This window comes from Nomia melanderi, chromosome 11 (assembly GCF_051020985.1).
Source record: "Nomia melanderi isolate GNS246 chromosome 11, iyNomMela1, whole genome shotgun sequence".
NCBI lineage: Eukaryota > Metazoa > Arthropoda > Insecta > Hymenoptera > Halictidae > Nomia > Nomia melanderi.
This window is the reverse complement of record NC_135009.1, coordinates 10,385,563-10,412,113: the sequence shown is the minus strand read 5'-3', so window position 1 is coordinate 10,412,113 and position 26,551 is coordinate 10,385,563. Positions and strand designations below refer to the sequence as shown.

The following is a 26,551-nucleotide window of genomic DNA, read 5'->3' as shown; positions in this document are numbered from 1 at the left end:
ACTTTTCAATCTTCTGTATAATATAAAAGAGTACTTATGGTGATATAATAATAGCTATAAAAGAATCAACTTTTCACATCACATACTGTTTTTCAATAAAAATATAATATCAATTGTATTACATATGATTATTGAGCAAGACAGACATTACCAAAAATGTTATTTTTTTTAATAATACTGTGCACACCAGAATAATATTAAATTGTTGTTTACATATAATATTATTTTGATGTAAGTAGATCTTAGGCATTCAAATTTACTTGGTTTATTTATATGTAACATTGACTTGATTATACTTCCTTTATATATTTATATAACTGTGTATTTAAGTAATAACAACATAGTGTTTGTATTTTGTATATCTGTTTTTTATTACACTTTTCTAATGATATTATCATGCACTTTTTAAGTGCAATGAAATATATCTTGAATGATAATAAAAAAAATGTTCAATAGATTTGTAAAGTTACATAAAATTACATAAGAACGATTGATGAAACAAACACATGCTCTAAGTATTTATTTAATATTTTACACCTAATGGAAATAAAAATAATGACTATTATGGTATATTGTTTTGTATAAGTATATTATATTTTGTATCATGAATGATGTATAATTATATTCATAGTATCAAAATATATAGTTTCATAAATGCGTTATAAAAAATAGTAAAATTAAGTAAATATTTACATAGAATAGTAAAATACTGATTTCTTTGTTATTTATTAGTTATCTTCGCAGTGCATTTTATTGAAGTTTCTGGACAATCAACATATTCTCTGAATATGTTTTTGGCTTCTTTGTATTCTTCACTATCAAGTTTAACGCATACACACCTAGATTGTTGTGAATCGGGAGATTCAAATATCATTCTTGGTACACCAATCCATTCTCTCTCTATTCCCCCACTAAAAAAAAGAGTTTAAAAAATTCTGACAGCAATGTGTAAAATATATTTACCTTTTCTTGGAACACCATACTACAGTTCCAGAAGATGGATTCCATTCTATATTGCATGGAGGAAACATTCTTTTTCTATGTTCTTCTTCAGATTCCATTTTTTTGGCATTCTGTAACATTTTCTGTACATTGTGAAATTCTTCGGTTGGAGTACCATCTTCATGGTAATATCTACCGCTTAGTTTTCCTATATCAAAAGAAATATATTTACATTATATGTTCATTTTAGGTAAATAAACTGATGCACAACATTTGAAGTACCTTTGTAAATATAATTTTTGTTATAGAATTCTACCCAATCGTTTAACTTCTTAATTTCTTTAGGAACTAATGAAGAAATGTCATCTGTTAAGCCTTCATCATTAAATTCTCCCGTGATAAAAGCTAATGACGCATCACGACCTATAAATGCATTTATTATATATATAAAACAAAACATACAATAGACACAATCTTATCACAACTTATACCAGTGAAGACATGATATGTTGCACCAGGCCCATAATGTTTTGCGCCTTTTGTAACATCAAAAACTTGACCTAATATTGAAATATACAATCTATTTTCCAAATTTGTGTGTTTTTTAAGCTCATTTTGCGTAAATACTCTTTGATTCACTTCAGGTTTTGGAACTAAATTAGTGTTGTCATTTAGCCCAGAATAAATATTATCAACAATATCTATTCCTATTTGCATAAAATCATTAAACTTGATTTTGGTTAAATAATCATATGAATATAATAAATATATTGATGCAAATAATGGAAATAACCAAAAATATTTGGAGTACATAATTTGGTTAATGTTACAAATACATTCATTTATAATATTCTGATATCCACAATATTAATATAAACACTTTTATATTCTGTAAATATATAAGTGAATAATCAAGAAAATCAAGAATACTGTAATATAATTATTTAAATATTTCGTAGAGCAAGTGGTTGGAAATATCATGTAAACGACGATCGTAATATACGTGAAACTTTTAATCAACGTATCAGTAGATGGTATATTTATAAATTTTTTTACAAATTTTTAGTTAAAGAAAAAATAAATAATCACTGCTACGTAAAAATGTGGTTAACGGTATATTTGAGTTACTACTGCATATTCTGAGCCGTCAGTGAATTCTTAAACGGAACGGCGGGTCATATAAATACCTTTTTAATATATCAATCAAATAATAAAACAATACATTAAATCATCATAGTTAAATACATATACGTAGACACGTACATAAACGCGCCTATGTGCAATTACATGTCTATTTAAAAATCGTTTTTTTTCGTAAAGGAAACAATCATACACCCGTTGATTTTAACAAATTTTGAACAAAACATATTACAGTGAAAGAGAATAAAAGTATCTTATATAAAAATGTAATATTATATATATTATGGGTGTTTAAGGTATAAATTTTGTATGTATACCTTGTGATATATAAATCTAATTCTTAAGTTAGAAATCTAAAATGTGAGAACTATATGTTCACATTTATGATTAAACCATTATTGTACAAACGATAAATATTAGTATTCTTTACATAATAGATTTGGAATAGAATAAGGTGTAAAAGGATTATTTTAAATAAACAATTCGAACGTATGAATTTCACCGCCTTCTGAGTCTATTACGCTATCTCCTTTGCCAAGTTGGCATATTTTATCTTCTCTTTTGCTTCGAGTAGTCAATAGATACCTTTATTGAATCCTTAATGATAAATATCTTTCTAATATGATGCGCACTGGCATGCGCTCAGACACGTATCCGCTTATTTTATTTCTAGGTTCACTAAAAAAAAAATTGCTCGAATTCAGCGGCCCTACTATTAGAACTTTCTGTAAGCGAATGAGTTGAGTCCCTTTCAAGAAAATAGTACATTTAATTTGGATATTGTCATTGTCATGTATTATAGCTTCCTTATTTGATATAACAAATTATCCCACGATACTTTGTACCAAAGACGGCTTCATAAGGAAAGAGATTAGGAACAGGTATGTGCAATTAGAATAAGGATAGCGCGTAGTGAGGGAAGCGGGACAATGCACGCAGGGCGGAAGTGAGAAACCACTCGTTGCAAATGGCAGACGTATGATACCGTCTACTTATTTTTCTGGTGTATCCGTGGAAGTGGATTGCGATTATACGTGCTTGTGCGTTGTGTTCGGCAAGATTGAACATTATTCTGTATAGAATCGTTGTTAATAAAGAACTTCAACAGCGATGGCGAAGCTGGTGAACGTTTGGCGGGACGATGACCCGGTCGATTTGACGCGAAGACAAATGCCGTTGATTGTTGATGAGAATCTCACGGTGAGCACGATTTTCTTCCGTCAACATTATCAAACACGGTATTTGTCTGTCGTAAATTAATGGCTTAATAGGACTTACGTAATGGCATTCTATGATATTTCTGACTTAACCTAAACGTGGCAATGAATGCATGCCCATGGCATAACTAATTAGGAGTACTGTATTTAATATCGATATTCCGCTTAACAATCGCTGATTGCTGGCAGTCAAACGTGATTCATGTTTCGGCGAACCGATAGTAACTTTTGAACTTCCATTCGTTCTATTATTACAGTTTCAAACTCACTTGTTTTCTTGTGAAAATAAAGAATGTCAAATTGAGTTATTTTAATACTTTGATTAGATACTATGCAGCAAATGAAACGAAAACTTAAATGATAAAATTACCAATGATTATGATGTAATAAATTCTTATATTGGTCTGAAATAATATATGAAATGAGCCCCAATTGTATAAAATTCATAAAAATTCTTGTAATATTTTTTAAACATATCTATATATTTTCTTTGCGTTTCCTAAAGTAACATTCACTTTTGAGAAATGTTTTCTACTTTATTCCTTAAAAAGCTAGAAGCGAATTTAATTTGATAATATAAAAATAATCTTTAATTCTTCTGTAGATGATTATGGATATAAATAGTTTGGGAGCAATCTGTGATAATCCGTTAGTGCGTGGTAAACAGCTTGATGAATTTACTAAAAAATTGGATATGCTTACAAAAGATGAAATTAAAGCATCGTTTGAAGTAACATGCAAGGATATGCTTGCAATTTTGGGTCAAGCTGTGCCATGCGTTGGTTGCAGGAGGAGGTAAAACAAAGTTTGAAATGTGCATATAATATAGCTGCTTGTAACAAGCATTCAATATTTTATATTTTATGTGCATAGTGTTGAAAGATTGTTCTATGACCTGATGAAATCAGGGCATCCTGCATTAGATCCTTTGATAATTACACCTGAAGGATTATTGTCAATAAAAGATGATATTTTGGAGTCACCTCAATTATTGTGTACAATGTTACAAGGACACAGGTAATGGAATTGACATATAAGTTATTTCCTATAAATATGTAAAGTGTACAACAGTTTTATTTTTGTATAGTACAAGGTTAAATAGTTTAGTTGAAAGGCAACCCAGAAGTAAAAAGTCAAGGAGATGTGTATTACACTCATTGGAAATTCAACGCATGAGACCTTTGCCAAGTGCATGGAAAGAAGTATGGGATTGTATGGAACTTCCATGTCGTCAAGAACTTGCTTTAATAGAAACTGATTTACTTGATGCCACTTTGGATACATATTTACGCAAACATCGGTAAGATTATACATTTTATATATAAGACACTTTTGATCAAATGTTTTGAAATTGTGTTTTTCTAGATTTTGTGGTGAATGTCGAACAAAGGTGTTATTAGCATCTTCTTTATTAACAACAGAACCAGAGCCAGCAAAAGAAACAGGTTATGTTGCTGCTCTTTATTCTGGAATTAAACGTTGCATACGAGATAGACATGTACATTTACCTACTAGTACAGATTATATTAATACTTTAATTGGGCGTGCTCAACCAGAACTCATGGGAAGGTACATAAGTGACAAAGTTTACTATTAAATAGTTCATGTGAAGATTCAGTTTGCTTAGAATTATCTAAATTACAGGGAACGACATGCAAAGACATTAGAAATTGCTCAGGAAGAGGTACTTACATGTTTAGGAATATGTGTCGCTGAACGTTTGCATAGAGTACATCGACGTTTAAGGGAAGAAGAAACAGTATGCAAAGTGTTAGCTGCTGTTGCAGTGGATGCATTGTCCAGAAATTTTCAAGTATAACAATGAAGCTAATAATTGATGTGCATTAACAAATGCGATTGTACATGGTTAAATGGTTCTTTATAGATGGCTGTAGAAGTTAAACAAGGTATTTCTCAATTAGAACTTCTTTATGAAGAACTAACCAGAGAAGAAATAGCAGAGAAACAACGACGGGAAAAGTTACGTTTAAAACGCAAGAAGAAGAAAGAACGGCGTTACGAAACAGAAGAAAAAGAAAATGCATGTGAGGTAAACTATTTCTAAATATTTAAACTTCTAAAATTAATAAGTGTGTTTCGTTACTTATTTAGTTTTTGTATTTAGTGTTTAAGCAAAAGGCAAAGTGGTAACAGTGAAGCACAGTGTATTTGTGCAGATTCAAAACCTACAACACAAAATATAGATCGACATAAGGTATTGGATGAATATTATGTTTAATTATTTATATGTATATGTTTAATTATAAATACATCTAACTTTCAGTTACAAGTATTAGACCCTAAAAATAAGGGACCACCTACGTGTAAATGTCCAGATTGCATAAAAAAATCAAAATCTAGTATATCACAGTCACAAACTCAATCTCAATTAGCATTCCCCAAAAAGTCATCGAATTTACAAAAAAATGGAGTTAAAAAAGATTCTTCTGAACTGAAATCGAAATTTACCACAAATCAAACAAAAAAGATTAATACTTCTATTAAGAATCTTTCTGAAGAAGAACTGTTTGAAGCTTACGAATCGTGTAAGGTAATAATACAATGTATTAATATATGTTTTGTATACATTTTAATGTGATGAAGATGTATATGTCGTTCACTGTATAGGATTGCTCGGAGAAAATTGAAGATGATGACTGGCATAGTCTAGAGGACTGTAAAGACCCAATGGCTAAAGATATAGTGCATGCTTGGATAGGAAAACCAAGTAAAAGATACATGTGGATAGAAATGAAAAAACGTTTTGAATTATCAATTTCGGATAGAAAAAGTCGTTCTTCAAGTGAACAATCATCACAAGATTGTGGTTATTCTTCAGAACACAATATTAGTAGTTCTTCTCTTCCTAGTACACCAGAAGGATCAGAAGTAGCTTGCAGTGATGGATGTTGTAACCATGAAAGAGATTGTCATGATATACGACCATCTGATAAACTTGTTCATTCCAATTCTAGTATCTCCTTACTAAAGGAAAAAGGTGGCGGTCTAACACTTACACAGATGTTAGAAGTATGCGTTTTATATTCTTTTGTATTGCAGTTTTATTTAATGTACTGCTTCTACATGTAATACAACTTATTTCTTCACAGGAATCCCATGTGTCAGATGATGAAGAAAAAGAAAGTTATATTCCAGCAGAGGAAGTATTGGAATTTAAATCACGAATGTGCCAAGTTCTTGAAAAACGACAAGAACTTCGTCAAACACTTAGAAAACGTTTCGCTATCTTATGCAGCCATCACAAACCCTTTACCATTCCTAATTAAAAATTTCTACTAGGTACAGATACTTAATAGAATACAATCTTTCTTTTTTACATTGATTTACTGCCAGTAGAGACACACGAATGCAATAGATGTATTTTGGATAATTGTTATTATTGGAGGATAACCTTCCTGTGTGAATAAAATATCGTTGGAGATGTACATCATAAGAACGTCGTATGATATGGTTCATCTGCAAGAAGAAAACTACATCTAATAAACTAGAGGTACTACGAAACGATTATGCCTTGAATTTTGTTGTTTTCTATACAGCTCAATTCAAAAGAAATAAAAGACAATTTGTAGATGAAAAATGTATTATAAAGGAATTAAATTGAAAATATAATGTCGATTAATTCTGACAAATGATTTCAAGAAAACAAATTATGAAATTAATTGTATAAATGAATGTATTATGTCAATGTGTGTGTGTGTCCGGAGTTAAAGGAGACTTATTTCTTTATACTTGTATGATTAAGTATGGTAATTTGTATGAGCACGTATTAAGTAGAAAATTAGTAAATCAGATTCAATTGCACATAGTAAACAATTTTGTGGAAAGTGATTTTCATTAATTACTACATACTTTTGTTTTAATTTTTTAAAAAACAAAAAAATTTAGTTTGTTTTCGTACAACTTGAACATAGATGTTGTAATAATAACAGATACAAGAATATTAAAAAACAACTGTAAAGTAAATATTGCATTCCATATTATATTGTTCCAAATTATATTCTTTCTATACAATTTCATATAACAACTTTAATATACAAAAATCTATTTCTTTTTTTTTATAAAATATACATTACATCAGTTTTATGTTCTATATTATATAAAAATATAAATATTTAAGGTATTGTAATTATTCCAGTTGGAATGAAGAAAATTACATATATACAGTCTACACTTTTTTGTAGGCACAATGTATGTATTAATTAATGTACACAAAGGAATGACTAGTTCACATTATGTTGCATATTATGCCTCTTCTCGTAATAAGTTTAGTTAAATAATGAATTTATTTTTCATAGTCTCCAAAGCACAAACATGCATTTGTTCCTCCAAAACCGAAAGCGTTTTTTAAAGCTACACGTCTTGATACCCAATTCCAATTTTTCTTTGCATTTGGAGCAAAATTCAAGCATGTTTCTGTGTCTGGATTATGTAAATTTATTGTTGGTGGAATTACACCTTCTTTGATGGCCAAAATAGTAAAAGCAGCTTCTAAATTTCCTGCTGCACCTAGTAAGTGACCATGAGCTCCTTTTGTACTAGAAATAGTTACATTTCTACTGTGTTGACCCATAAATGATTCTATAGCTTTTATTTCAATGGCATCACCTAATGGAGTTGAAGTTGCATGTGCACTAACAAAAGAAATTTCTGTGGCATCTATACCAGCATCTTTCACAGTCCTGTCCATAGCTAATATAGCACCAGTACCATCTTCACTGGGTGCAGTTAAATGTGCCGCATCACCAGATAAACCATATCCTAATACTTCTGCATAAATATTAGCATTTCTTGAAAGTGCATGGTTTAATTCTTCCAATACCAATATAGCTGTACCTTCTCCCATAACAAATCCATCTCTATCTTTATCAAATGGACGTGATGCTTCGTAAGGACAATCGTTTCTTGCAGTGCTTAACGCTCTAAGCCTACAAAAGGCAGCTATAGCAAGAGGACTTATGCATGCTTCTGCTCCACCACATACCATTACAGATGTTTGTCCACCACGGATGAAACGAAATGCATCACCTACAAAATATATGCATTACTTATTTTATATTTTTAATACGTTATTTATTTTTATTAAGACTTATACCAATTGAATGTGCTCCAGTTGCACATGCTGTTGATACTGAATGATTCGGTCCACGAAAACCATATTTAATACTAATTTGTCCTGCAGCCATATTAGGTAAAATCCTTGGTATAAAATAAGGACTGACTTTGTTATACCCTTTTTTTAAGGCTTCATATGATGCGCATACATCCACTAAATCTATCATTCCAACTCCTACAGCCACACCTGTATCTTGCTTGTCTATCTCATCAGTTGGTTTCCATTTTGCATCATTTAATGCCATTTCAGTAGCTATCAAAGCATAAGCAGTAGCACAACACATTGTGCGCAACTCACTATTTGAGAAATAAGACTCTATGTCTAATTCATTAGCACCTTTTCCTTTAGGTATTAATGCTCCTGTTAGGAAATAATTACTTTTAATGTATATAAAACATATAGATGATTAAATTAGTTATGAAGCAAATATTTTATAAGAACCTTACCAATCCTACATGGTAGTTTATCATAATCTGGTTCAGTCAATTTGGTAACACCTGATTTACAGTTAATAAGATTATTCCAGGACTGCTGCGTACCTACTCCTAGTGGACATATTATTCCCATTCCTGTTACTACAACCCGCCGCTTGCATCTTGTAGCAGTTGTTAGCGTACGATAAATATTAAAAAGTGGAGTAAACATTTGACCGGTGAGATGGACAGTTTTGCAAAAAGATAAGTACACTTGAGGTTACAAACTATTAAATTACCACTTGTTGTGAGATAAAATTTTGTACTTTATGTAAAATATAAATGTATTTGAACTTCATTTTTAAGAATAATTAATAACTAATAGTTTTTTTTTAAAGATTCTTAAAAAATCTACTATGGAATCATTTCACATAGTTCACTAAGAATCCGACTAAATAGTGGCGCTGCAGCGTTCAGTTCCTAAGCGTGTATTCAATTTTCATTTTATAAAATTCATTAATTTTGAGAAATGATAGTTATTAATTAATACTTACAGTAAATATATTACGAAATAATTATAACTTATATTCTATTTATTATTGAACATTGTATTCTGCTTTATTGTTTTTTGTTTTTAAAAGATTATTATTAGAAATTAAATCGTACATTTTCATATTGGCGCCTTAAAAATTGCATCAATTTACTATTCAATTTCGTAAGATTTAAATAATGATTATAAAGAAATACTTAAGTTGATTATAAAAATTTTTGTTGTTCTTGTATGTCCATTCTTGTATAGCATATCCCATTATAATGTATTTTTAATGCATTACATTTATAAAATGAAACTATATTAATGAAAGAATATTTTGTAATTGAATAATATATATTTTTCAAGTTTTCGTAATCACAAAATATTTAAATAACCAAATTTTCGTAATTTTATTTTAGAAATATATTAACTTTATTTTATAAATACTTTACAGTTTCAAAGGACAAAAGTGAGTCAAATCTTAATTTCTCCTGCGTGTTTTTGTTGATACTTAGTTTCATTTATCGACTGAATTCATGATTAGATGCACAATCGTATTCCTTGATTTTATAAAAATTTTGATATGATTGTACTTCAATATGGCGAACCGCGACAAAGGACGCAGAAAGTGGGGAGAATTTTTACAAGGTACTTTGGAAAAAATAATATTACTGAATTATATAAACATCTTAATTTACAATTTCGTGATTACACTTTGTGTGTGTATAATTAATAAACATGTATGCTCCATCCTAATTTTGTTGAGTGTATTCACAAAACTAACCTCACCAAACAAGCTAACCTAAAATACTACAGGAATTACTAAGCTTTGATATATTGTGAAATTTTATCAGAGTAAAAAATAAATTTAGTATACTCAACAATTTGGACTGATACACTTTCTAAGTAATATAAATTCACTTCAATCAGATATAGATTATATAACAATTACATCAAATTTTTGAGAATTGATAGGAACTGTAGTTACTGTCAAGAGTGTCAACAACCACTACTTAATTATTATACTTAACAAAGCAGTATACTTAATTAATAGCGAAATTTGAGAATTATATGTAAAGAATGTTCCTTTTAGTTTGTATATAAGATACATTAAATAATACATTTCAGAAAATATTAAAAATGTAACTAATTCATATAATAAATTTAATTACTTTTTATTGAAATTTGTAATAAAAACTATACAGTAATTTGTGTTTTAAATTTACTAACAAAATTTGTATATTTTAATTGTAATAAATTATGAGTTGTATGTATTATATTGTCTGTTGTAAAATGTTATTTAATATCAGTTATTATTACAAAAAATTTAATATTTCTTATATATACCTTTTTAAAATTTTCTATTCATTAAATATTAATATATTAACAGTATTTAAACATTAAATATAAAGTAATATCATTTGTTAGATGGTTTCTTGTGTTATATTATTATGTTTTAATTTATAATTATAATTTTATTTTATTTACTTTATTACTTTAATGCTTTAATTATATATATCTATACATATCATAGTTTTTAGTATGTGTTTGAAGAAATTGAACAAATTTCAGATAATACTAAATCAGAAAAGGATAGAACAATAGGAATGCGAGGTGGAGGAAACAGAGCTTCTCAAGCTTTGTACAGGCCTGGAAGTGGACCTCTTCGAAAGTCGGGTAGATCCACAGATGATTTAGAGAATGAGAATATCTCATTGGAGAAACCTAAACCAAGCTCCGTCCAACATCGTTTGAAACAGTCACAGCTAAACAGATCTAACCAATCTTCTAATAGTCCACCATCATCTCAAGTTGAACATGTAACAGAGAAATTGAATGATTTAAACATTAACCATAGATCTACCGCAGACATTGAACAGGCACAAGGTTCTTCACAAAATAGTAATTCTGGAGATTCAAGAAGAAAATCTAAAAAGCCAGAGCAACCATTGTATGTACCTAAGAAAGTTAAAGAAGCATTGGCTGAACAGGATATTTCAAATAGGTGAATATTATGAAATTGCTTTTTGTTTTACTATTAACAAATAACTGGATAGATATTAAAGATTAGTTTTGCTATCCCTTAGATCATCCAATCAAGGGGCCTGGGATCGAGATCAAGACGGAGAACATAGTGAAGACCGTGATTCTCATTCCAATCGTAGCCATAAAAGTGATAGTCATCGTAACCGGTCGGGTGGTCGTGGTGGCCGAGATAATGATAATGGTAATAGAGGCAGAGATGATCATGGGAAAAGATATTCGGGTAATCGTCGAAATCGTCATGGCAATGAGAATGAAGAACGTTGGCGATCTGATTCTCCTCTATCTAATAGAAGTTTTGGAAATCGAAAAGATAATTCCCGTGAAGTTAGACAGGTGGGAGATAACTGCGATATAGTACTTAATGCTTTGTAACTAGTATTTTTTTCTAATTTTTTGGTATTTGTTTTTATAGGGTTCTGAACCTCTTTTTGCAACAATGAACCAGGTCAATGATTTTAATCGTACTAGAGATACACGTAGCGTAGAACCAGAAAAGTTTCAAGGCAAACCACCTACAGGCAAATGGGGTGGTCCAAAAGATAGTTTACCTAAAAATATAAAAATAGAGCACTTACCACCTCGGTTACAGAAGAAATATCTTATGGATAATGGTTTACCATTACCACCAAACAATTCATCGCCTGCAGAAGATACATGGAATGGCAGTAGTATTACATTTCAGGTAAATTTTACAGTATCTTAATATAGTTACATCAAATTTCTATTGAATTCTTGAACATAAGTACTTTTTTTTAAAGGGATCATCAAGTTATAATTATCCACCTGCAATGCAGCATTCACAGACTATGCAAAATTTACCACCATCTGGCCCATTACCTCCACAACCTAGCTGGTCCAATACAGTTCCAGCACGAAGTAGAGGTAGAGGTAGACTCAGACCTGAAGAAATAGAGAGTTCAACAAATATTTTCAGGTGTGTTACACCTGATCAGTATTCAGCTCCAAGCTCCAGATCTCATACACCAAGTCAAGAATATATGCAAAGGTATATATATATATATTTTTTTTTTTGCCGATATACAAATATATTTAAGGAATGAATTTCATATTTTACTATGCTATACTTTTTTATTTGAATTTCAAAAGTAGGTCTTATGATCGTCGTGGTAGCAATAGCACTATGTATACTAGTATGGAAAGTTTAAGTCGTGCTGATAGTTCAATGATGCTACCACCACCGTCAGTGTCACCCGTTACTTCAACATCCAGTGCAAATAAACGTCACAGTTCACCCGATAGTCATCGTCGGGGAGTATCACCACCTTCAGCTTTCCATCGTACTCAAACGTAAGTGTTTAAAATAATTTTATAAATTTTCAGTATTTCCATTCACTATCTTTTCATTTCTTTCTTAAAGGCAACGGCAAAATAATAATGCATCCGATCGTAATACAGCACTAGAAAAGAAAAATAGTTTACAGAATTTAGGTGTTAGTCCAACAAAAAATGAAACCATCCATATTTTGGTAAATATGTCAATCATGTATTCATATTTATTTTCGGCAGAAAACTGTACATAATTGATACCATATACATTACATTTATATAATAATATTTAGGATTGGAATGAAGAAGTTGAATTGCATGAAAAATTGGAAGCTGAACGTGCGAGTCGCAGTTCTTCTGTATTAAGTTTACGTGAAAATGTTAATATGTCTGGAAATGAAACCACTACCAGCGGTCATAGCCGACGTAAAAAAAAAAAGCGTGAAAGAAGACACATGGCAGACAGGTAGGAATGCCTTAATATACATATGTTTTACATACAAATAGTTTATTATTTGTAAATACAGTTTTAAATATACTAAGATAATGTTTTGTATTATCTGAAGGAGTAGTAGCAGGGATAAAGCTCGAGTTAATAGTCGCGATCGACAAAACAATCAGCAAAACAGAGAAAACGACAACTACAACAACAATCAAAAGAACAATAATAGTAGTAGAAGATATGATCACAGAAGGCATCGCAATATTATACAACATAGTCGGGAATCTAGTAAAGATAGGAATTATCGTAGCAGTAGTAGAAATTTCGATGATCTTCACAGACATAGGTAGAAATATTTTTAATACTTATTTTACGTTACATGTTACCATTGGAAATGTACTTTTTATTTGTACATATATTTTTAGAACATCTGATCGATACTTAGATGAAAATTGGAGAACTGGAAGAAAAATGTCAGTTTGTGATTCCGATGACGGACGACATACACCGAATGTTTCCTCTCATTCTGGTCCTCAATCAAATACCGCTTTGAATTTGACATCGCATCAAACCTCTCCTAGTGGTTATAGTAACTCTCAGCCACCGGGCGTGTTAGTGTTACCAGATACCAGTCAATCTCCGCCTAATCATTCAGTTTCCAGACAACAAGGAATGCAGCAACAAAGAACATTATTCAATCACAACAATCCTAATAAACCTATTGTTGTTCCTTCACCTAATAGTAGAGCTGCAGTACAAAGGTAGTAATAACTTAGTAGGTTCCTCTCACTTTTGTATTGATTCAAGAGTTCAAGGAAAAATTTTTTTTTCTAGAGAGAATGATAGCTCATGTCAAAGTTCCAATGTCCCAGTGTTCCAATCTCATGGAGGTATTACTTCACCACATCATAGTTTTCAAGGTGCGCACTTAGATGGTGTACCACCCCCATATATGCCGAATGACCAGTTTGGAAGTACAAGACCTTCGTGGTACGATCCTTACTCGGATAGGTATGTAAATACAGTAGATACGCAACACGTTAAAAGTGAAGGTAATTTATTTTATTAACATAAATTCTTGTTTGCAGTTTTCGATCAGCTAAAAATCCTTACTTACTTTTGGACATAGAACGTGCTGATTTAGAATTGCAATGGATACTAAGTTCTGGTGGATTCACGGCAAACTGGGAAAGGGTTTTATACATAAGACACTTCTTGCAAGAAAGCTTGAAAACTTTGCTAGAAACTGATATCAAATTTTGTCAAGCTGAGAATGTCGAGCAACACTTTTGGAAGATACTTTTTTATAATATGATTGAGATGTTACGGAAAGGCATGCCTAAAGAAAGTTCTGAAGGTAGAGAGCATTACAAGAAAATAATGTTAAAGATCATTGACGAGGGGACCGTATATTTGGAAAGTTTGTTAACTGTTCTTGAAAAGAAATATGACTTTAAATTGGACATGTTCCTTGCATCATCGACTCTTCCGAAAGGACTTGGAATCTTAGGCTTGGCGTTAGTAAGCGCGCAAAAGATATATCTATTTTTGGGTGACTTGGCGAGATACAGAGAACAAGCTAATGAAACGAATAATTATGGAAAATCTAGGCAGTAAGTGTTAATAAACGAATAATATATTTGAATGTTTTTAACTTTTTAAGTTAAATTTTATAAATTTTAGGTGGTATTTGAAAGCGCAACAACTTAATCCAAAGAATGGAAGGCCATATAATCAACTTGCCTTGTTAGCTCATTACGCTGTAAGTAAAGTTGTTAAAAATTTAATTTCAAAGAAACAAAAACGGTATTACACATATTTAAATATGAATTCTCTGTTTAGCGACGAAAATTGGATGCAGTATACTATTATATGAGGTCTCTTATGGCATCGAATCCATTTCAGTCTGCGAGGGAAAGCTTAATAGCGCTTTTTGATGAAAATAGAAAAAAGGTATGGTAAACGTTCAGACAATTCTTAATTTGGTTGTATTGATACTAACGTTAATAATATTTTAATTCTGTTTTGCCGCCAGTATCTACATTATGTAAGTAAATTTCGATACTTGGTGTGATTTCTTTAGATACCTAACCGAAGCTTAAATTAGTTTCTTCATCTATACGCTGCTTAATGTATAGTACAGTTGAACCTTGATAAGTCGAATTACAAGGGAAAATAAAAGATTTTCGAGTTATATTCGACTATTCGACCTATCGAGCTATCGAGCTATCGAGCTATCGAGTTTTCAAGTAAAAGAAGTTTAACAAACTTCACTTTATAGAGGTCTTGTAAGGTCACAGTTCATATTGTGAATAGATGCATTATGAATAATTGAATAATATTCCATCGAATTAAAGTGAACGGATCAAGAGCTGATCAATAGTTGATTGATAGTATGTATTGAACTTAGTGTAAAACTTTGACTTCTGTATAAAAGTACTTTTTGATTTGTAGAGACTTTTTCTGTATTTGAATTGTAGAGGTAAAATACGTACTAAATACGAGGAAAATAATTCAAATTATGTAGTTTTCATATTCTGGAATACAGAAGTTTTTATAGCGAAACTGAAAGAAATGAAGAAACTTGCGACTTATAGATATTTTCAATTTATAGAGATCCGAGTTATCGAAGTTCGATTGTATTTGTTTTGTGCGCAATAAAGGTTTTTCTTCCAGTTTATTGCGCATTAGAAATATTTTTGCACGCTTATAGTTAAACATTTACATTTACATTTCTTGCATAGTAACAACGATTGAACGGTAAATTTTGCTATGCTTGAAGGAAATCAATTGCGTCAGTCATAGAAATTAGAAATGGCAATACTTCTGGCGCAAATTGGTTGTTATAAAAAATAGAGTATATAGTTGAGAAAATAGTATGCTGCATACTGCTGGATTGTTAGCTGTAAACTAATGCACTGTTTCTGTTAATTATCAGCACTATACCGCACAAAATGTTAGCATGCATTTTTTTTGTAATCACTATTCAAGGATACAAACATTTTAGAAGTTTTAGACATATAATGTTTGTATCTTGATATCTGAGACATTTTAGGAATCATTGTACAAAGATATTAGATGGATTCTTTCTAAAAAAGAAAAAAATTAATAGAACAAACTCTCATTTGCATTACACACTATGCTGTTCTTAGTAAAATTATGCGCACAGTTGATTTTGGAGATTCATTATGTTATGTATTCTAACAGTATGAGTCAACGGAACGAAAACGAAAAGAAGAGAGGGAATGGAAGGAAAGGGCCAGGATGAAAGAAAAAGAAGGAGCAAATAATATTGGGGGTGGATTAAGGAGGGAAATTTGGGTTCATCCTGGAGGTAGACGAGTTCGTCGTACAACTACTGCAGCCACTGCCAATGAAGCGAGATTATCTCATAGTGATTTAGAAGAACTGGCACAACTAAGTAGTGTTGAGGTGAGAAAGCATATATATATATATATATAAGGCACACAAATATATGTATATACGTATGAAATTATTTTTAACGTGAATTATATCTTCTTTCAAGGTGAACAAGAGGTTCGTCACGTCTTATCTACACGTTCATGGAAAGCTGATCAACAAAATAGGGTGAGTTATTCATTTATACGTTTATATATTTTTAATTAGAACATATAGGCACTTCTATAAGTTGGGAACTACCATTTTCTCTTTTACAAATATACAACATTTTGAATTGTTTACAATTGACATGCTTGATACTACAATTCGTTTTTTTAATCTCATTTTTTTACACCTACGAACAAGAAAATAATACAAAAAAGTTAATTTGTCCGTCGTATACACATTTAATACATACTCTAAATTTTAATTAACATCAATTTCATTTAATAGTTCTTCTTAAGTGTGGTATTAACTAGTAGCGCAGGACGTAGATCGGTTTATAAAAGAAAAAGAATACAACTGACCCTCGATTTAGAAGTTTTTATGCACAATCTTTATTTACACGAGCTGAATTTAGTAACACTGAATAAAGTGTACTTTTATTTTTTGAAATTGTCATTATTATTTCTTTGGTTGAGTTATACGAAATAAATATGTATTTCGGAAACTTATACCAGCTTTCCTTTTCAATATTTTGTTTTTTCTTCGCGTTAAACGAATTCGCGTGGAATGTCTTTTAGCGTGAATTAGCGAGGGTTAGTTATATGTTGTTTCTTTTTGATTAAATGTAACAAGTTTAAGTCAACCAGAAGGTGATTATGTCTCGCACGTGACGCCCGAGGGATAAACTTCTGAATAGAAACTCCTGAGACGCAGAGATGCTTCAGGAACAAAATATTCCCGCTTTGTCGGTGTTCGAGCGTACAACCAATAGGCTAATATACCCAGAGGAAACGATGTGCAATTCTCAGTCGTGTTTCCACTGAACAGCACATTTACACGGGGACCAATGAATCGCTGGTAACTGTTATGTTTTCCTGTGTAAATACCCGCAGAGGCCGTGCACTGTTGGTTTAACGCGTTTCCGTGAAGCATCAGCGTTTTTGTACCTGTTGAATTGTGGGACTCTAAAGTTGAGAATTCTAGAATATTCTAGTAACTGTATCCTGCAATACACTGCAACATTTATTTTACGCGGATTAAACATATTTTTCGTGACAATTATATGAAATCTTGTACAAGATATGCCATTTTAACTGATCGTATACTTTTCAGAAAATATATGATATCGAAGAAGACGGCTTTTAATCGATTTTAGAAATTGTAAGGATGTTAAAGCATTTAATTGGATATTGTACACGTAACTTTTTCCAAAGATACGTATAATTCTTTTCATACAGTATTTTGCATACTTTTTTCTTAGGTAGTTTTTCCATCCAATCCAATTTAATCTAAGTACATATGATAATCGAAACAGTATTCTTCAATTAAATGTACTTTTTTAAATATTCTGGAACATACAAAATTAATGATATTTTAAATACATTCATTCATCTTCAATAATGAAACAAATACATTTTTTCAAAGAGTAAGGTATATATTTTATTTTAACAAGTAAATTGTAACTTTTCTTATTAATTTTCATTCATGAAAGTGTAATGTAATATTGGAGCCTTCAATATCGCCCGTTTACTGTGAAAACGTAATGGTATGCTGCATAAGTTTGTTCAAGAAAACACATTCACCATATGTTCACATTATGTCGTGATATTACCATGCTGTGTCGTTTATTATGCAAGCAAAGTTTTAATGGCTCCCAGCTGGCTTATAACTGGGAATTCGTAACTCAAAGGGCTTATTGCGCGTGTAACTTCGCCCCCTATATAGGTCTTGGTCCTATTATTAATTGCACCTTCGAGGTTTCATTGTTGCCGATACGTTATTGTTTACTTTGGAAACGTTGCAATAGAATGATTGATCTCGTTACGTTGGTCATTTAATCAATGAAATAATTTGAATATCTATAACTTAATATTCATCTTTTGTTTCGTTATATTGTGTCTTCTGCACGAGAAGTTCATATTATTTCTCATAAATTTTCTCTTGATCTTTTTTCATATTCTGTCTCAGTTAACAAAACAAAGGAAAATTTTTAAAGAAAAATGAGTAGATGTTCAAATCGATTCTGTAACTCATTTACTCGAAAATTTTATTCGAATGAAACAATAATTTAACCTCGCTTTCGAAGTGTCCGTATATCTAAGGTTAACAACGAAAGTTTTTAGAGATTTTACTTTTCGCTTTATAATCGAGTTTTACTACTTGTGCGTTTCCGTTGTTTACTAATTCGGCTTCTACTAAATATGGAAGTCTTGGGAGGTTTTCTAAAATTAGTTTTGTAATTAATCACCCCATACGCCGCGGAAAGATCGCTAATTGCATCTTCATCAATTTTCTTTCGTGTCCAGCCCTTCAACGCACTTATCATGGTTTTCTTATAAGGTGAAAGGTCGGTCATATACAAGGTGAACTGCTCCGGAAATATTCCTCGGTAATTAACGCTGGGCAATTAACAGTCGCGCAATCGAGTTCTTCATCTTTTTCCAAGAAATTTGACAGTTTCAAGGGAGGTTGTTTTTTTCAGTCTGTAATCATCTCCTTCAAAGTTCTTTAATAAGTAAGTTCAGTAGTTTTTAAAATATTTGATCAAACACATTTTCTTTTCTTAACATTAGAAATACTAGATTAATGAAAATGATGTACAGATAAGTTTTTTAAACGTATTCTGGGCGTTTTCACAATATATTATAGCCATTTTTAGTTCTCCACATTTCAGTGTTAACTTCAAGGGATATTTTCACTCTTTCAAAGTGGTCGATTATAGATCTAAAAAATTACATGTTACACATTTTTTCTATATTAGACTTTGAACTTAGCCGGTGATTTTATTTTTCAAATTTGCTTAAAATATGCGCGATAATATAACATGCGTAATGATGGATTATCTTCTTCTTCGGATCAGTAACCGTTCGCAGCCTTGGCCTTTCGAAATTACTTCCGCTGCTTCCTGACGTGCATCACTCACGTGAGGCCGCGTCGATTCTGTCTTATTAAAAACAGTTCCCCCGCCACGATCGATCATCTTTTAATTCTTAATTAACGCTCGGAAGATCGCTCACGAGATTTCACGATTATGCATTCACCGCGCGAGTAATTAGTAAACATTTTCAACCAGTAAAGAGCAACATCAGATCATCGATCAAGATTAGACAATTTGTCGATTAACACTAGAACTATCGAATACGTCCAAATGATCCATTTCGGAATTTCTTTATAATGATTAAGAAAATAACAAATGTTTCTCCGATAAAATACCGAAGTAATTAATGTAGAAACAAGCGACCTGAATCATGTCACTCGAAATCTCAATAGACGCGCTCTCAGAATTTCTACAGAAAAATTGAGAAAACTCAACTCGTCTGCTCGGTAGTTCTATCGTTAAATATCAATCAACGGAAGCTTATCGTTACTGAAACTGAGCCTGTAACAATCGTTGAATTAGAACATCAACGAAAATCTTCAGAAGAGGAACAAGCCTCGGAAAATCTCCTATTTCTTGAAACAGAGGAACGTAACCGATACTGGCTTATTAAACGTAATATTTGAAGGTACTGCTGCCCCTCGCAACGTGATATTACGAGTACCATAAGAGCACCGTGGAATGTAATAAAGAGCGAGTAATCTCGAAATATCGCCCTGCTTCCAGCGGCCTGTATCGATAGCGCATTCCTATGGTAGACAACGGGGTCGGGTGCGCTTTCGACCGAAAAAAATGGAGGGAGCTTCGAACTAACCTATAGGAAGGGAAAAGAATGTATCGTAGAAAATGGAAAAAATCAGAAGGGTGAAGGAGGAGGGGGAGCGAAACGATAGGTGATGTATGCTAATAGTACTAATAGGGTCTCGTCCTGGGTGTATACTCGTCGCAGAAAAGTTTAGCCGTTCCCACGTGTGAAAACGAGCCTCACAGGTTCGCTGGGAGTAGAGGAAAAGAGAGAGAGAGAGAGAGAGAGAGAAGGATAAGAGGGCCGAAGAGAAAAAGAAAGTGGCCGGTAGAGCCTGGACTCGACGCAGTCAGAAGGAGCTTTACGATTAGCAATCCATTGCGCACATAATCATAATGAAATGTATCCTCTCCGATTCCTTTTTACTCTTCTACCTCTTTTTTTTCTGTCCCTTTCCGTTCCCTCTGTCTGGAGACTCTGTCCTCTTCGCTCGCAGGATCAGTCGACTGGTCCCAGGCCAGGCCTCGTTCCCTCCGCGCTTTCTTCGTTCCTCCCCGACGCGATGTGGACCGAGTTGGCCCGGCCCAGCCCCCGATCCCTAGAACTCTGGCGAGCTCCTCGCTCCACCACCGGCACGTAACTTCGTGTTTTCTTGCACGGCGGTAAAAATGTTAATTGACAATTGCGTGGCGCCACCGACCACCGTCTCGCCCCGTCCTCGGCCAGGACCTGTGCCTCTACCTGTCGCCGCGTGCAGCAATGGCACCAAGTTCCGCCGCTCGAACAAATGGGCTCCGCGGTTCTTGCGGAAAGAGAGAGGTATCAAGGAGAAGCGTTCCTGCGAGAGAGAACGTTACTGTTCGCCGGTAGCAGAGGGTTGAGACTTTCTGACCGTGTTTAGTTTCCATCTGAATAAATAGGACACACTGTTCTAGCCTAGCGACCGATTCATGGTGTAGCTTTTCTTCTCTTAATAAGGCTTTGTCTCTTCTTTCATATGAACTGATTATTACGAGCTATCCGATGGTGGAAATATCAGGGAAGTAAAGCAGTGATATACATTTCGATGCAGGTTTTCGTTTGATTAGATGAATATGCTTGCTTCGAGAATGATTGACTCGCTATCTTAACGTACTCAAGAATTAAGTCACTACCAAGCGCACGAAAGAATAAAATTAACTAATCGCATTATTTTCATATATAACATTAGAAAATAACGATAGGAAATAAATCATAGTATCCAGAGATCTGCTAGATCAAAATTTACGCAGCGCATGACACATTGTCAGCCTCATTTTCCTATAATACAAAGTTGCATGTGCAGAAACTATTCTGTAATTCTCGTTTATTCCTTCTTAAGGAATCTGTCTCGTGTGCCAAGATTAGCAAGACACCTTGTATAGCGGATCGAAGTGTCCGTGTCTCTGCGAGGGTTTTAGCCTACAAACGTTCTTTATCCGCGTCGATTCGCGTAGCGTCGTGTTCCGTTCTATCGCTAGCCGCGCATCCTCCGCCGCGTATGTACCCGGTGTCTCGGTTCGCAGCGACCTTGCCGGGCACGTTTAATTGTAGTAGCGTCGGGCCTGCCCGCGACGCGTCATGCACGATAGTCGTAAAATCGGTGTCGATATACTCGGCACCGGATCGTCGCCGGGATTTATGGTCGCGACCACGCAAAAAGGTGTTCCCTTATAGTTCTCGGTGTTCGCCCGGTGATTTATTCGCGCCGCGCAGCCGGTTCTTCACGGAATTTATCGGCCTCCGCTCGTTTTGCTTCGATCGGACTTGGCCGCCGTCTGAAAAGAGTCGCGGATCCGTCTGTACGCCGTTGTCACCGTGTCCCCCCTTTTGTTTCCTTTCATCCTTTTGACGCGCCCTTTTGAATCCCCTTCGGAGATTTCAAATTTATGAAAGTACCGGGTTGTCGCGGGAATGTTCCACCATAGGGAACCAATTCCGCAAAGGAATCCTTTTTTCCCCTCTCCCCCCGCCGCCCCTTTATTTGTTCCCGAGTTTGACGGCGGATTTTATGTATTCACCGGGCGTCCGAGTATATAAAACGCGGTAAAGCGAACGCTCGGATCGCGCCTCGGCGCGGATTTTCCTCGGTCGAATTCTCAACGGTATGAATTAATCATTTACGACAATTGACATCTACATACGCATGCGCGCCTAGAGTTTACTCGCTATTTGTCTATCGCTAGCGACTATTGAACTGTTCGAGTCTCGCGTCAAGATATTATTCACATACAATGTAAAAACTATGTTTAGAACGCTAAAATCTGAACACAGGCATAGGAAGGAGCCGCTGTTAAGTCAGCGAAGTCAAACATCCAAAACAAGACGTGTAACACAATTTCCGTACCCCCCGGCAAGAGAAGTCCCCGAAAAAGATCAACTCCTAACATCCCCGATCGCCACGGGGCAGATCCTTTTACCCTACGAAAAATCGTTGAACCTTGGTTCGACCGTCGCATTCGGAAAACCGCGTGGAACTCCGGCACCGAGCGCGTTTCCCTATCTGGTTAGCGAGCGTCCGCCGCGGCAAGGATCACAGTTCGGTCCGGCTTAGAACTTTTCAATTTACCCGTGGAGTTCCGCGCATAATTGGTTTCGCGATGCAGGAAGCGAAAAGGGGGATAGACGGAGGGACGGAAAAGTGGAGGCTACCGCGAGCGAGTTCGAGAAAGAAAAAGTTGGAGGGAGAGAAACCGATGGGTGGAGCGGCGCGGGGTAGCGAAGAAGAGGATGACGGTCTACGGGCAGGGTAGAGGGGGGCATGTAGGAAGGGATGTCAGTTAGCCGGGTTCCCTGGAATATACTTACGGATCTATAATTGGAATTGGTAGTGAACTGGTGCCATTGGTTAGGTGGTTGTTACCGCGCGATACGTGCGTGGCATAGACACGCGTGTAGACCGTGTCTTCCAGGGGGAGAGAAAAGGAGATTGCCGTGGAGCGGTGGCCGGAGCGAGGGGCAGGGTGGAAAAGGTAGTCCCCGCGGTTAGACCGGAGGGCCTCCTTGGGCCTGTCCGACGGTGTTGCTATGTTGCGTGGTCGCCGGCGAGTGCCGTAATGGATTTGGCTCATTACTGACCGAGCATCGTCCTGCTCCTTTGAGTTATACGCCCTCAAGGACGACTCCGCGTCGCGAGCATGTCCTTTCTCGAACCGTTTCCATACGGTCCAGAGATACACACCCTCCACCTCTCGTCATATCGGCCAGCCGCATTTATCATTAACCGCTACGCATCTTTATCTGCCTGTGCTCCCCTCGCGACAGCGGCCTAAGCCGTTCGGGAATTTATGGTCTGAACCCCGAGGATTGTTTCGGTCGCTGGAGGAAGGACAGTTTTTAGCGAACTTATCTGCGCCGGGACTGAGCGGGCATCGTCTAGATCAGGTTTTATTCGAGCAATTATTCCGTATTATGCGAAAAATCGGTTCTCTTGTGTGCAGGTTCTTAGTATAGAAAGAATGTCCAGTATTCGGATTCCCTTGAGGATGAAAGTTTTAGTAACATTGTGATCGTTTCCTTGATTAGTTTCGAGCACGGGGATCTGTATTGTGGCATGCGAACGCGCGTAAATCAAGCGTTTTAATCATTTCCGATTGTGGCTTTACGATATCGATTATTACGTGGCAAGAAATCAGTATGCTCGCCGGAAGCGTGTTAATGGACTGCTCAATGATCGTGCCACGTTGGAAAGACGTTTCGAGATATTATAACAATACAACAGTGCTGGAAGGAATGTTTCTATTACGTTGCTCTGGGTGACTCGGTGGTCTACGATCGGAATTTCCATCGCTATCGGCGAAGTTATCAAGAATCCGTAGCAGTCGTTCCTTGATTTTCCTAAAACACAACAATAGGTGTTGACATTACTCCAGAGAAATTCATCTTCAAAACCTGGCACACTACAGATCACCATTCATACCTACAACAAAGAATTACGTACTAATCGAAGCTCAATCATCACTGCTTCTCGAAAGAAACTAAAAACCCCGCAAACCTCTGGCGACGGACTGACGAAACCATACACGATCGCATTCATCCGAGATCGATTCTAACCATTCCAAAGAGGCTAGACATCGTCGATTGAAGGGTTGAAGCCTACTCGAGCTTCCGATCGGATAAAATTTCGGGTTCCGCTTGCTTCCCTCTTCGCGGAGATTACTCCTGCGTTAATCTCGAACGAGTGTCGACGTGCGCAACGACGCGGTAATTAAACCTATAAATTGGTGCCGACCGGCGGGCGGCGAGGGAGCGGTGGTCTCGGGAACCGAGGATGAGGAGGAGGACGACGACGAGGATAAGAAGGAGGAGGGATTGCCATTTCATAACACTTGTAAAGTAAGAGAAGCCAGTAGCCTCTTTTATCCGCGACGCTTGGCAGAAAGAGAAGAAGCGGAAAAGGGGTTTGCGGAGTGGAGGAATGGGCGGCAGAGAGGCGAGGAGTGGTTCGAGGGAGAGGGTCGGGCGGGAGGGGGTGCAAGAAGGAAGGAGGCAGAACAACGTCACATATACAGATGCAGAAAGTTAAGTAGTACGAGTGTAAGATACGCTATAAGGCCTCGACTGCTAACACACATGGATTCTGATGGTCGTTTACCTGCTGGCCCTCGAGTGACGACCCCGCCCGCTTCAAGGACACCCCTGGACACCGCAGCCTCGGACCAGAACCCGACCATCTTCAACGACCGACTGCACGTATGCGCTGCGCCCGTGACTATCCGGACTCCTGTTGCCTGTCGATAGACCCTGATAGCCGTTTCGAGCTTCGCGACCGTACCCGAATGGCGAATCTTCCGCTCATCCCCACCCTTGCCAACTATTTTCACCCCGCTACCGGTACCTTGCGTGGAGTTAGTTTTTTTTTTCGTAGAGATATTAGAATCGAGTGATTTCGATGAAACCTTCTCTGCCAGTTTGCGGCGTGATCTTGAATTTGGGTTGTGGAGTTTGGGGTATTTCAGGAGGAGCTATTCGGATGTAGCGCGAGGAGGTAGTATTGAAACCGAGCGATTGCAGTTAGTAGGTCATAAGATTTTGGATGAACGTCGAGTGGATCCAAGGGAAGATTGAATTATTCGATTGTACTCGAAGGTGAAACGTTTGGGTTTCTTTTTGAACTGCACGCTGATTTCTGATGTGAGATTCGTTTTCGTTTCGTTCGAGTATCGTTTCTCACTTGGTGTCTTTTGCGCGTATCTATTCTTTTTCTTTGACCACCGTGCTTTTCGTTTTCTTTTAAGAGGTTCCTAAGTCATTTATGTATCCTATGTTTGTCGGTATTAGTTCGAGCAGAAGATAGTTGTACATTGTTTTATTTATTTTTAAATAATTCTTTGGAAAGCTGAGACCAGTGATCCTTAATTGAAAATAGAGGAATAGAGCAGTGGCAGTGCTTAGTCCGACTAAACCTCTGATTTATCGTTCCAAAACGTGAGTGTGATGAATGTCGAAATCCGAGCGCTTCAAGAGGATTAGTAGATACCAGTTCTCGTTCTAAACAGTTTAACGTCCTGGGACTGTCTCCGTTTTCTTCTTTTACTGAAATACGATGCGCGTTTTGATGGATCGGTATCATCCCTTCGTCACAGAGAGTTCCATCGAGTTCACAATGAAAGTCGATACAGCTCGGCTCTAGAAGGAAACATTTGTCCCAACTTAATAGAAAAATTCCTTTTTCACGAGTAGACGAAAATCCTCTTAGACAGGTAGCTATTTTCGAGACGTGTCTGCGAGATGTATCTCGACTATCCTCTTTGGTAGCGATTCGTTCTCAAGACGATCGTGTCCATTTTTCTTCGTCAACGTGTCCATCAGGATTTTCTTTATCTAAGCCTTCCAGATAAGTGCAAGTGAATATATTTGTAGAACACGACTTAGTTCTTTACAAGCTGTAGGTTTAAGGTCAAGTAATAACTCTAGTGTTAGATTTTAGACCTTTTAAAATGTCACAGTTAATTTTTAATTTCAATCGTATCTCACATTATTTATTCCTATACAAAGATCTTCAATCCAGCAATATTAATATTACAACACGTACAATACCACCCTAACGTAAACAATTCCAAGGATCTACTCACAAATCATCTCAAACTCAAAGAATCTCCTAATCATTCAAAGCGAGCATCAAACCTCTATGCAAGACCAACGATGAAAACCCGACTAAACTTATTCACGTCACAACTGAACAATCCTGATC

General features: G+C 35.2%; 4 protein-coding genes across 5 annotated transcripts in view; 2 read left to right on the top strand and 2 right to left on the bottom strand.

Moving 5' to 3' along the window:
* Positions 1–570: 570 nt before the first annotated feature.
* Positions 571–3,540, bottom strand: LOC116430596 (neuferricin). Of its 2 annotated transcripts, none has more exons than XM_031984973.2 (4): positions 3,361–3,540; positions 1,225–1,365; positions 964–1,150; positions 571–911 (listed from the first exon to the last, which is right to left on the bottom strand). In XM_031984973.2, exons 1-4 carry the CDS (start codon positions 3,368–3,370, stop codon positions 722–724), a joined length of 528 nt encoding a protein of 175 aa, XP_031840833.1. In that variant the 5' UTR covers positions 3,371–3,540; the 3' UTR covers positions 571–721. The 2 variants fall into 2 exon arrangements, with proteins under 2 accessions (XP_031840833.1, XP_031840832.1); XM_031984972.2 differs by lacking the exon at positions 3,361–3,540 and adding an exon at positions 1,434–2,341.
* On the top strand, positions 2,981–6,939 carry LOC116430593 (gametogenetin-binding protein 2-like). The gene is made up of 11 exons (XM_031984968.2): positions 2,981–3,282; positions 3,904–4,094; positions 4,173–4,316; positions 4,387–4,599; positions 4,665–4,868; positions 4,944–5,112; positions 5,185–5,349; positions 5,425–5,514; positions 5,584–5,850; positions 5,928–6,329; positions 6,410–6,939. Exons 1-11 carry the CDS (start codon positions 3,193–3,195, stop codon positions 6,584–6,586), a joined length of 2,112 nt encoding a protein of 703 aa, XP_031840828.1. The 5' UTR covers positions 2,981–3,192; the 3' UTR covers positions 6,587–6,939.
* A 151-nt stretch (positions 6,940–7,090) lies between these two features.
* LOC116430594 (3-oxoacyl-[acyl-carrier-protein] synthase, mitochondrial) lies at positions 7,091–9,326 on the bottom strand. The gene is made up of 3 exons (XM_031984969.2): positions 8,880–9,326; positions 8,413–8,793; positions 7,091–8,345 (listed from the first exon to the last, which is right to left on the bottom strand). Exons 1-3 carry the CDS (start codon positions 9,076–9,078, stop codon positions 7,603–7,605), a joined length of 1,323 nt encoding a protein of 440 aa, XP_031840829.1. The 5' UTR covers positions 9,079–9,326; the 3' UTR covers positions 7,091–7,602.
* A 31-nt stretch (positions 9,327–9,357) lies between these two features.
* LOC116430550 (uncharacterized) overlaps positions 9,358–26,551 on the top strand; it is a 189,713-nt gene continuing 172,519 nt past the window's right edge. The window contains exons 1-16 of the mRNA XM_076371820.1: positions 9,358–10,026; positions 10,951–11,383; positions 11,466–11,757; positions 11,837–12,106; positions 12,183–12,430; positions 12,532–12,732; positions 12,803–12,911; positions 13,005–13,177; positions 13,278–13,499; positions 13,579–13,914; positions 13,988–14,164; positions 14,242–14,766; positions 14,837–14,915; positions 14,996–15,106; positions 16,361–16,585; positions 16,680–16,741. Coding sequence (XP_076227935.1) covers positions 9,978–10,026; positions 10,951–11,383; positions 11,466–11,757; positions 11,837–12,106; positions 12,183–12,430; positions 12,532–12,732; positions 12,803–12,911; positions 13,005–13,177; positions 13,278–13,499; positions 13,579–13,914; positions 13,988–14,164; positions 14,242–14,766; positions 14,837–14,915; positions 14,996–15,106; positions 16,361–16,585; positions 16,680–16,741 — 3,512 coding nt within the window. The 5' untranslated portion in view covers positions 9,358–9,977. The remainder of the gene's footprint in view (positions 10,027–10,950; positions 11,384–11,465; positions 11,758–11,836; positions 12,107–12,182; positions 12,431–12,531; positions 12,733–12,802; positions 12,912–13,004; positions 13,178–13,277; positions 13,500–13,578; positions 13,915–13,987; positions 14,165–14,241; positions 14,767–14,836; positions 14,916–14,995; positions 15,107–16,360; positions 16,586–16,679; positions 16,742–26,551) is intronic.

Bases quoted from the DNA above. Each gene is read 5' to 3' on its own strand.
- LOC116430596 (XM_031984972.2), bottom strand. From the start codon at position 1,755: ATGTACTCCAAATATTTTTGGTTATTTCCATTATTTGCATCAATATAT. The intron at 1,151-1,224 runs GTACTTCAAATG...CTTTTGATATAG, and splicing joins CAAAAATTATATTTACAAAG to GAAAACTAAGCGGTAGATAT. The intron at 912-963 runs GTAAATATATTT...TCTTTTTTTTAG, and splicing joins GTATGGTGTTCCAAGAAAAG to TGGGGGAATAGAGAGAGAAT.
- LOC116430594 (XM_031984969.2), bottom strand. From the start codon at position 9,078: ATGTTTACTCCACTTTTTAATATTTATCGTACGCTAACAACTGCTACA. The intron at 8,794-8,879 runs GTAAGGTTCTTA...ATTTCCTAACAG, and splicing joins TAAACTACCATGTAGGATTG to GAGCATTAATACCTAAAGGA. The intron at 8,346-8,412 runs GTATAAGTCTTA...TATATTTTGTAG, and splicing joins AACTGGAGCACATTCAATTG to GTGATGCATTTCGTTTCATC.
- LOC116430593 (XM_031984968.2), top strand. From the start codon at position 3,193: ATGGCGAAGCTGGTGAACGTTTGGCGGGACGATGACCCGGTCGATTTG. The intron at 4,600-4,664 runs GTAAGATTATAC...GTGTTTTTCTAG, and splicing joins ACATATTTACGCAAACATCG to ATTTTGTGGTGAATGTCGAA. The intron at 5,851-5,927 runs GTAATAATACAA...TTCACTGTATAG, and splicing joins AAGCTTACGAATCGTGTAAG to GATTGCTCGGAGAAAATTGA.